Source organism: Triticum aestivum, chromosome 7B (genome assembly GCF_018294505.1).
Source record: "Triticum aestivum cultivar Chinese Spring chromosome 7B, IWGSC CS RefSeq v2.1, whole genome shotgun sequence".
Taxonomy (NCBI): Eukaryota; Viridiplantae; Streptophyta; class Magnoliopsida; order Poales; family Poaceae; genus Triticum; species Triticum aestivum.
This window is the reverse complement of record NC_057813.1, coordinates 517,346,060-517,356,678: the sequence shown is the minus strand read 5'-3', so window position 1 is coordinate 517,356,678 and position 10,619 is coordinate 517,346,060. Positions and strand designations below refer to the sequence as shown.

General features: G+C 43.4%; 2 protein-coding genes across 2 annotated transcripts in view; both read right to left on the bottom strand.

The window, feature by feature from the left end:
* LOC123156405 (glucan endo-1,3-beta-glucosidase 14) overlaps positions 1–178 on the bottom strand; it is a gene marked incomplete in the record, with an annotated part of 3,873 nt that extends 3,695 nt beyond the window's left edge. Inside the window, 1 exon segment of the mRNA XM_044574537.1 lies at positions 1–178.
* Positions 179–4,167: 3,989 nt separating this feature from the next.
* LOC123157198 (uncharacterized) lies at positions 4,168–10,281 on the bottom strand. Its single transcript, XM_044575457.1, has 8 exons — positions 9,945–10,281; positions 9,261–9,328; positions 8,534–8,691; positions 7,199–7,382; positions 6,521–6,823; positions 6,353–6,430; positions 5,209–5,652; positions 4,168–4,749 (listed from the first exon to the last, which is right to left on the bottom strand). The coding sequence occupies exons 1-8, from the start codon at positions 10,165–10,167 to the stop codon at positions 4,297–4,299; spliced, it is 1,911 nt and encodes a 636-aa protein (XP_044431392.1). The 5' UTR covers positions 10,168–10,281; the 3' UTR covers positions 4,168–4,296.
* Positions 10,282–10,619: the final 338 nt, after the last annotated feature.

The window sequence follows — 10,619 nt, the reverse complement described above, 5'->3', positions numbered from 1 at the left end:
GTGGGACTGGACGGGACGAGGTGGATCGGCGACCCGACGAGGGGGACGCGGCGGAGGAGGGGACGGAGGGTCACGCCGGCGGCCCCGCGTTGCAGCCCGGATTCGCCACCGCAACGGCCGGGAGGGAGGGAGTGGGGAGGGGAAAGAGGGCTTCCGTCGGGGAGGTTTGATTTTTGAAACGGAAGGGGGAGGAGGAGGGGGGTTAACCGGGGCCGGCGGTGGGGGTGCTGTGGTGCTCTGTGCGTGCGCGTCTGTCGTGGACCGGTGGTGGACGGCGGACGCGTCTGCTAGTCCTTTTGCGGTTCTTTTGCAGATTGCCCCTTCGAGTGTGCCTCGTGTGGCACCTCTCTCTCTCTATTTTTTCAAGAAAAAGTTTCAATCTATTCGTCTTCAATCATGGCAATATAACGAACACGAGAAATAATAAAATTACATACAGATCTATAGACCACCTAGCGACGACTACAAGAACTGAAGCAAGCCGATGACGCACCGCCGTCATCGCCCATCTCTCTTCTGTGGTCGCCTCAAAATTATTATTTTCTTCAGGAAAAAAACCCATCTATTCATCAAATCATCCAACATAGTATGGAAAGCATTTCGATGGCGGCCTCCAATAGTTTTCTATGGAACGATACCAATCATCTGGCATGGCAATACAAGGGTCGATCAATAATGCGACTTTTTTTTTCTTTTCTGGGGAATCATGCGACTGCTTTCTTTTTTTTTCTTTCTTTGGGGAATTACGCAACTTTTCTGTAGTCCTAACTAGCCCATTTCACTGGTATAATGCCGGTATGATTTCAAGAGAGATATCTTATCAAATGCATGTGCTCCAAACACCCGCATGCTTACGAAGAGAATATGAGTTCAAACTTTATTAAGAAATAAAAGGATGTGTTTTGGGAGAACGGCGTTTCGGTGCCCGGGTGCATCTGCACCCGGTCAAAAAAATCGTAAAAAATTCAAAAAATTCCAAAAAAAAAATTGGGTGGTAGACAATTTGATGTGTGAGGTACGCTCCAATTTTCAAAACATTTGGACTTCTGTGCAACTCTCAGCAAAAAAGACAAATCAGACCAGAACAGTATATGAACAGTACACATTTTTACAGACCTCCGATTTGTCTTTTTTTCTGAGAGCTGCACAGAAGTCCAAATGTTTTGAAAATTGAAGCGTACCTCACACATCAAAATGTCCACCACCCCGATTTTTTTTGGAATTTTTTGAATTTTTCTACTATTTATTTTGATTTTTTTCGTGAGCGCAGGTGCAGATAAGCTCGGGCTCAGATTCGAATTTTCGGTGTTTTGGGGGGTAATGTTGCGTGTACTTAGAAGAAGTTGTAAGATTCCCTAAAAAAAAGTTTGTAAGATGTGTATATAATCCCCCGAGGGGGTCCATCGCTTTGATCAATTCATTATATTTTCTGTGTAACAGCATTTTACATTAAAAAATAAACTTGCATCGACGGAAAAAGTTGCAACGCAGATGCAACTAGAGCTTACACTTGGAAGAGAAACAGCGACTTTTTTGTAATGTTTCTATCAAAAAAAGTACATAGGTAACCATTTGCTCTGTTGAACTTGATGACGTGTTGATCAACTAATTAAAGGTTAGTGATCGTGCGGTTAGTACTATCACCTTTTTTTGTTTCTTTGGTGTTTCTACTTTGTGCTATATGCTCACTTTTTTGCAAGGCCTTCTTTTTAGATGTAAGTTGCCATCCCGTGGTGAGGTGGTGCTTTAAGCTGTGGGCTGTGGTCATCACATTCACACACCTAAAGTTGCTTCTCAACAAGTGGCTTTGCAACCAAAGACTTGATGATTGGCTTAACATATGAAAAGGACACAAATGAGAAAAAACATCTGAATATTCTCATCCTTTCAGAGTCACCAAGACAGGACACCATAAACATTTGCTATTTCATTAAAAGAATAGCATCTGCTATTTGTACTTTCTCGGTTGTCTGTTTGACAGCAAGAGTTTACCTTTAAACACCGTTATCTTTTAACTTGGTTTTCTTATGATTTTGTGGTAAAAGTTGTATTTTTAGTGTCTCAGGATTTGTTCTTAGCATGATGGGATTTTTTTATTTTACGTCTGCAGGAAGTATGGCAAAAATATCAACTTGTACACTGCATTAGGGTCATGAAGTACAATGCTTTTTTCTAAACCAAAAGCTTTATTGATTCGAGATACGCTTACAATCCAATTTGTGGAGCTCGTCGATGCAAGTTGCAGAGGAATCATTACCGCAAGGCATAGAGGGGGAGGTCATAAGCGCCTATACCGTAAATAGATTTTCGATGGAAGACATTCATCTTGCCAGCCGAGCTAGTTCATGAGCAGCCAAAATCACAATCTCCGAATACATGTGTAGCGGATGCCCTCTTTCTCGGCTGTGTGTGTGTGCGCGCGCGTCTACATAGGCAGCCATGTCGGCCAGGACCCTTCGCACTGCCATGTTCTAATTAACCGGGCAGCTCTCTTCTTCGTTGCTAAGTAAAAATGACAAATCATGTTTCGAAACAAATCGGTCCCTCCCAACCTTTTTGTGCGAAAATGTGAATGGAAAATCAGGAGAGCTCGGGGACCGGAACAGAAAAGGACGAGAAGCACCACGCGTTTGGCCCTCCCCTCATCCTGCGTATCAGCTGCAGCTGCAGGCCGACCAGTGTGGCTGCGTGCGTAAGCAGTCGTAGAAACCCTAGCTGGCTCGCTAGTCGACCGGCCGGCTGTTTTGTTTGATGCCTTGACAGCGACCATATTCTGCCTTTGCCTTTGCATTTGCCCCGTACCGCAACGCAAAGAAAGCTTTCGCCACGCCCACACGGTCACGGAGGGAGGGCCCGGACGTGACGTTGACACGATCACGTTGGAATCAGCAGTGGCATGGGGGCGCGCCCCGGAATTCCACGACCTTTGTGCTGAAGACCCGGGCCCGCGCCACAGTAAGAGATTTTGGGTCCTCTTAGTCCTCTACGGTCATGGAGAAAGGTACAGTAGGGAATCATCACCATCACGGCGTGATCATGAGAGATGAAGGGGTTCTGCTGCATCCCCTCCTTACATAGAAAAATTGTAGGGATCGCATCTCATCTGAAGAGATCACGAGGTCGTGATGGTACCTCGAATTTCCTTTGGGATTCATGCTGTGAGTGGATTTCACTGTCGAGTACTCCCTCCGTTTCCGATTTACTCGTCATGATTTTAGTTTAAATTTGAACTAAAACCACGACGAGTAAATCACGGAACGGAGGGAGTAGTTTTTATAGATGCACGATTTGTACAACCTTTGTTGCTGTCGTGCATCCATGCTTTTCAGCTTCTTAAAGCTACCGAGCTCCATTTTCAATTTTCCGCGTCAGACGGCAACTACACCAAGCCTTCTTTGATGACCGATGCATAGCTTAGGGGCAATCTAGACGGTGTGATCGGCCGTTGGGACATAAACATCATCGACCCCATAATCAGACGATCCACCGCTCAAATCACACCCGCCGTGCCGGGCAGATACATAACTTCAAGTCTACAATAATGGCACGGACAAGATTCCCCTTTCTCCAGGCCACGAACGCTGTCACGAAGGCGACGCCGCCTCCCTAACCCTACCCACAATCAGCTCGTACCAACGCGTCAAAGCTAAACTTTTATTTCACACCATGCATGCATGAGATAGACTATCACTATTAATAATACTACTGTAATGAGCGTGACACCCTACATTTTGGCCATGCTTGGTTCAAAGGTACCATCAGGCCAGCGCGAAAACGCAATCAGTCAATGCCTTTCTGCATCAGCCGGTCACCCTCATGACTCGGACTCGACTCCTGTCTTTGGGTCTCTGGGAACCAGATCATCCCCCTTGTTTGTTTTGGTTTTTCCAAGTCGGATGATACGTCAAAATGCGCGGGATCAGACGCGCTTCCATGGAGAAAAGAAGGTCCTTTCCAACAGATTAGACACACATAATCAGAGGCATACCTTTGACCAAAAAGGTATTGCTTTATGAAGTTTTATTCAGGCATACCAAAGCCGTGTGGACACCAAATTGGCTGATGCCCAACTGACTCCAGGCGTGGCTTGGTTGAGAAACACAGGGGGGAGGGAGATCCTGCAAATGACACATAACTCAGGACAGGAGCATCCACAAAAAATATACGTAGAAAATACTGGGGTATGCGAGGCCCATGTTTTCTTGTATAAGTCATGTATTGTTTGTTATAAATGGTGCCGTCATCCCAGCAAATAACAAGTGGCGACCGGGTTCAGATGGCAGAGGATGCCCATCTCTAAGAGACAACTGCATCTTTCCCAGCCACATCAAAGGACAGTTCTCGCTTCTTGTCCGACCCAATCTTGAAGGTTGGAGCCACTTCCTCTGCACCAGCAGAGACGCTCGCCGAATCGACGGAGAAAACAAGATTATCCGTAGGGCTTGCTGAGCCAAAGTTGAACTTGGGGATATCTTGGATGTCAGCTGGGGGGCTCCTTTTTGGCGGTGAGAAGAAAGTAGGTGTGGGTGGCGGTTCTGGAAGCGAAACTGAGGTTTTGGTGACAGGGAACGAGAACATGAAACCATTGGTCGCGCTTTTATCCGAGACTGCTGCAGCTGGTGCAGTTGCCACGTCGGGTTTTGAAGGATGCTGCGAGCTGGTCATTGCGGCGACTTCTGGGGTGGCCACTGGGCTCTGGACCTTTGGAGCCGGCTCCTCACAATTGGAGCTGCTTGGGGGTTCCTGAACCTGAACAGAAGTAAACACAGCTATCTGAGTAAATAACTGTTCATAGTATGATTCTGCCAAGCATCTGCTAAATGACTAACAAACAGTACCAATACTACATAAAACTTAAACAAGTAGCCTGTAGTCTGTAGAAAACGTTGCAAGGAAACACTATTCAGCTGCATTGCACTAACATAATTCTTCCAAGTGTTTCAGCCTAGTTTAAATAGCCATTGACTATACAAACATTAGCTGGCCGGTGATAAATATGAATCCCGAATTGTAAACTTCAATAGATGCATTTCACAAATACTCCCTCTGTCCGGAAATACTTGTCATCAAAATGAATAGAAGGGGATGTATCTAGATGTATATTAGTTCTAGATACATCCCTTTTTATCCATTTTGATGACAAGTATTTTCGGACGGAGGGAGTAGTAAGCAAGATTATTACGCTGGAAAATACATTGAGATATATACCTTCTTCACATTTGAAATTTCCTGATAAGCACTGGCACGCTCATTGAGGCTGTTCTGTCTGGGAGCATTATTAGTGATGGAGTCGGGCATTTTATACGGGCTGCTGATGACAACAGGGGAAATAGTTCTCTTTGCAGTTCGCCTTAGCTCTGGCTTTACTGTAGGGGATGGAATTGTCCTCTCAAGATGCTGGAGTATTTTCTGAGCTGTCTGGCTCGACTTCGGGTGAACAGATACAGCAGCATGCTTGGAAATATTGTCTGCCACTGGTATACGTCCAGTACCCGAACCGCTTTCTATGGTGCCTTTGCCGTGAGGTCTTTCTAGGGTGAATGTATGTGGAGTATCAGTGCCAACGGCATCTACATGTACTCTTTCAGAAGAGGTTGATGGTTGCACTCCAAGAACACCATCAATTGATGTCATTTTATCCTCTAGCATAGCCTATATTTTCAGAAAAGGGGTCAGAACAGATGAATTATGTATGCAAATTATGAGTTGTAAGATAATCCAAACAGTTAATGCCTTCAGACCTCAGCAGTCAGCACTGAAGTTTTAAAGATAGGAAGTCAACAGTCAGCACTAAAGGTTTTAAAGATAGCGACAATATTGTAACCCACTTTCAGTTTCGAATCGTAGTCCAAAACTTTTGAGGATATACTGAATGAACTACAGGAATGCAAATCTACTCAGGTTCCAATATGAAAGATGACGCCACAAAATTACATAATAATTCAATGCAGTCATCTTAGCTTCAGTAGTTATCACAATAGTTCCAATCTTAAATGATCAACTGGGTCACAGTATTCCCAACAATGAATATTGCAATCTGGAAATATACGATTTGGAGTGATTGGTTTGAAGAGTGGATTGTTCTAGGAGTGTATGATTCTAACTCCAACCTAGCCTTCTTGTTTGGTATGGGTATCAGTTGGCCTGTCAATGCCTATTTCATGGCTAAAGTGACAACAGAAGATAAAGAAAATGTCAAGCCATGCCACAAAATGATGGATGATCTCATGATGGACATATCTATCCTAAATGAGTTTATTACTCAAAACTGAATATCAGCGAACTAATGAAGCAAAAGAAAAAAGTGATACATCATGGTGAGAACAAAAAACCATGGGTAATTAAGCAATACCTTACTTCCAACGGAAAAAGGTGTTGAAAGCTGTGGCCGCCCAGATGAGTTACTATAGGTATCAAGCTGTCCTGTTCTCTGTAAGCACATACCAGTAAACAGACACAATTACAGCCCCAGAAATGTGACACGTGGCAGGAATCACATAAAAATCATAACCGGACAGACCTTGACAGATCTTCGGAAAACTGAGCCAGTATATGGTGACCGAGAGGATGCAGGAGGAAGAGCTCTTCGTTTATTACTTTGTGGTGTAAGGTAGTGGTTTGTATGGTCTCGGACAACTGAACCTGGCCAGCGCACAGGAGAGTCCATGGCCACTTTAGGGAATATTTTTGATGCTGAATTCTCAATTTCAACTCCATGACTCAAAGCTCTGAATTTTCTCTTTTGAGATTCATGTACACTTGCTGAGGTCTGTGCTTCCATATAAGCTCTAGCAAGTTCAATGGGTGAAGTAGCATCATGCACCTAGAAAGCCAATGAAAATCATAAGATCAGATGAACAAGAAATCAGGCAGGAAAAGCGGGTATTATGATATTTTTTAAATAATTTGCATAAATTTTGCTCCTGCACAACATAGAAATTTACTAGTAGACAAAAATAAATCAATTCAAAATATTGTAGATGAAGAAAACTATAAAGATTTTCATATTGGCAGCATAGTCAGGAAACTAGCATTATACAGTCATACACATTTGAATTTCACAAATAAACAGACAGAACCTGGAAATCGTATACCATACAGATAAGAAATAACAGGGATAATAGTCTCAGCATATGCTTAAGGACCGTTTGTACAGAAATAATTAGGAGATGAAATTGTAGAGATGTGATGATCTTACATTTGACTGTGCAAACATATCAGTCCCCCAATTTCGTTCATCTGGCTTTGCAGGTATCACCAGTTTGTTTGAAAATGGTGTAGTTTCAGTTTCTTTCGCAAAAGAGTGTGTAGCTCTCTGATCGTCGCCATGGAGATCAGGAGTCCTCAAACGCATAATCTCTATCAAACGTTCTGTTTCATCCCTGTAAGGCAAAATAAATAAATCCATTCAGCTGAGATTTCAAATTTCAATGAACAAAACGCAAAAGCTGAGTGCTTTTGGTCAAAAGTAAAACTTGAGTGCTTTTGGTCAAAAGTAAAACTTGAGTGCTTTCAGTCAATAAGAATTAAGGCAGAGACTAGATAACCAATTGGTATGTGCTATGGAGCTAGTGGAAAGCTAAAGAGGGTAAGAGACATATTTTAAAAAAAATTGAATGATGTGTGTTTACTCCAGTTAAGAAACCCCTGGCAAGATGAAAATAATAATGAGGGAACACTCCAGTAAATTCTCTTATAGGCACAACAGAATTCAGAAGACTACACCACTACAGCGAGGAAAAGGCTCCCCGTGAGAAAGAACAGCAGTATCCTAATCTGACAATGGGGAAAATAATTATGAGTACAATCTTAAAGGCCGCAACCAATTACCCAAAGATGTAATCTAGTACTAGATTAGTTGTAAAATACTAAAATTAGATCTTTATTACCCAGAATCAATTACCCAAGCATTTCATCTATCAGATTAGTTGTAAAATAGAGTTATTAATGTATTCTTCTTTTTCTCAACTTTATTGGCACATGCAAATAACCCATTGCAAAGAATGGCTCTCAACTTCTAACTTGTGTTTAACAAACTCTAATTACTCTAGGCCTAATAGATAGTAATACTCTGAATTCTGATGCTTTATTGACGTGGGAGAAGCCCCATACATAACAGGAATAGCTTGGCTGAAAAGCCAACTCAAAGGAAATACAATGTGGACTCTGAAACAGGTTCTAATCTGGACTCTGCACCTAATACGAATCTGAACCTAATAACTAATCTGGACTCTGCACCTAATACGAATCTGAACCTTAATAACTAACTTGTAGCAGTACAGGAATCCTAACCACTTTGGGCTGGACCAGGGGGGGCGAATGGGGCTAGGGTCCTCCGACCATGTGTGGTTCCCCACATAAAATGTTTCTATTGTTTTCCCCATCTTACAGCTATGTAAGGGGGTATTATTTCTGGACAAAAAGGAAATATGGTTTTGGTTTCCCACATTTCCACACTTACAAAAGGATCCAGCGAAATATATTTGAAGATTGAATTAAAACAGAGTCTAAAAGTACACACCACAAAACTTACCTAGAAAATTGCTTCTGTTTGATGATCTTCTCGATTTCAGCAAGTCCACTGACATCGCTCCGATTTATGTCATCACCATCAGGCAGCAGGTTGACATTGCTTGGAAACGTTAGGGCCACATTGGTTATAGCATTGGTATTTGGTTTCATAGACTTATTCTGCAGTTTCAGGTAGATCAGAGGTTACAGAAAATCACCAGCAGATACATCATAACTGGAAGTCGAACGTAATACTAGTGGCAAACCATGCTAACAGAGTAAAATCACAAAGTAAACAATTGACCTTGCAGCTCTCAAACAATATATCAGCTCAGAATTACATATATGGTTATCATCTTTCAGTTCCACCAGTACATGCACTTAAAAAGATTAACCGATTCCGGCATTAACCTGACGAGGAAAATGTCAAATGGACTATTTTCTAATGATCTGGACAGATGAAAGAAAATCATTTGAATAGTGGGTTCTTTTACTAACGGAAGAGAACTTAGGATGCATTGTTGTATTATAATTCCTTTGCCGTGAAACATCTGTGTGCCACTAATTGAATAGATCACTCTGCACAATACTTGACATGGCCTACAGTTTATTGTAACTGTGGCAGCATGGCATTGGAGACAACGTAAAGTATGCAAAGAAGCTCTATATATAGCAGATCCATTAAGTTATACAAATCACAGGAAGGCAAGCTAATGCATTCAATGCATAATTAAATGTACCCTGCTTACTTCATGTGTTACTCTGCTCGCTTCATGCGCAGCATCCATTGATTCATATCGACCCATCCGATTATCGTCTGCAAACATTACAAGCAGCAACAAGGGATCCACCTTAGACATGCTTTGCAAGAAAAAGAAGGAGCTACTTTTGCATTAATTTATTCGAACAATCACTCTAGATTAACCGACGAGGCAGCAAGCATATGAGACAATACAAATTGTACATCACGTCATAGATTAAATTGAAACAATAATAAATGGTGCAAAGAGGTGTATATTATCAATACCCAGATCAAATAAGGAATCGCTTCATCGGTGAACACAAGACACAGGATGAATTAGTATCCAATAGTGAACTGAACTCGTGGAAATTACTCTGCTTGCTGCAGAAATTCTACTACAAATCTACAATGCTGGCTGGACGCTTGCACAAACTTGTACCTACGGCAAGGATTCAGCTCACAAGCTTGACCTAATGCTGACTCGGCAAACAAACCATATTATGCACGTTCCAAGGAGGAAAATGGAACGGTACCAAACCACATCAATCAAATAGATAATAAAACAAAATGAAGTTCTCAGGCATGAATAAATCAGCTAAAATGGACCGGATCGGCAGGCTTCTGCGGTGCTTATACAACCCTAGATTGGTGTCAATCGCGGAACATAACAATGGTGGGGGGGAGGATATACCTGCGGCGGTGTGGTCACGGGACGCGGCGGCGAAGACACTAGAGGCCACCGGGGGCTTCGGGAGCCAGCGCCGGGGGCCCAGCCCGTAGGGCGACGCGCGTTGCAGGCCGCGGCGCAGCGGCCGCCTCGAGGGCCCGCCCCCGCCGCCGGACGCGTCCTCCGCCGCCGCCTCGGCGGCCGCGGCGGCCGCCGCCGGGGACTGCCACCGCCGCGCATCCATCATTCCCGCTTCCGCCGCGCCGCCGACCGCTCGCTCTGGTTTGGGGCTGGGGGCTGTGCCTATGCGCGCGGCCGGTGCGGGGAGGGCCGGACCGGAGTAGGACTAGTGGACTCTTGTTGCTCTCCGAGAAAGAAATTGTTTTGATTTGTTTTCTCGGGATGGAATGGAACTGAAATAGAAAGGTCGTGCTAGGGCTTTTCCGATCGACTACGCAGGGGTCTCAAAGATGGTAGGTTTTCCGTTCCAGAAAAAAGGTATTGTGAGTTTTTTCCTTCTTATTATGAAAAATAACGTTTTTTGTGAGTCAAAAATAATGTTTTTCAATGGACAACAAAATGCAGGACCGCAACGTAATGTAAATATCTCCGAGGGCGAAGCCCATTTCTCGTTATGAACAGTCCCGATAAAAGAACGTGCTCCCAATGGGTTTCCTAAAATTGAGCAAAATGTCTGCT

Coding starts and splice junctions, on each gene's coding strand:
- LOC123157198 (XM_044575457.1), bottom strand. CDS start 10,167: ATGATGGATGCGCGGCGGTGGCAGTCCCCGGCGGCGGCCGCCGCGGCC. Junction 9,329..9,944: donor CCGTGACCACACCGCCGCAG/GTATATCCTCCC, acceptor TAATGTTTGCAG/ACGATAATCGGATGGGTCGA. Junction 6,824..7,198: donor ATATGTTTGCACAGTCAAAT/GTAAGATCATCA, acceptor TTGGCTTTCTAG/GTGCATGATGCTACTTCACC.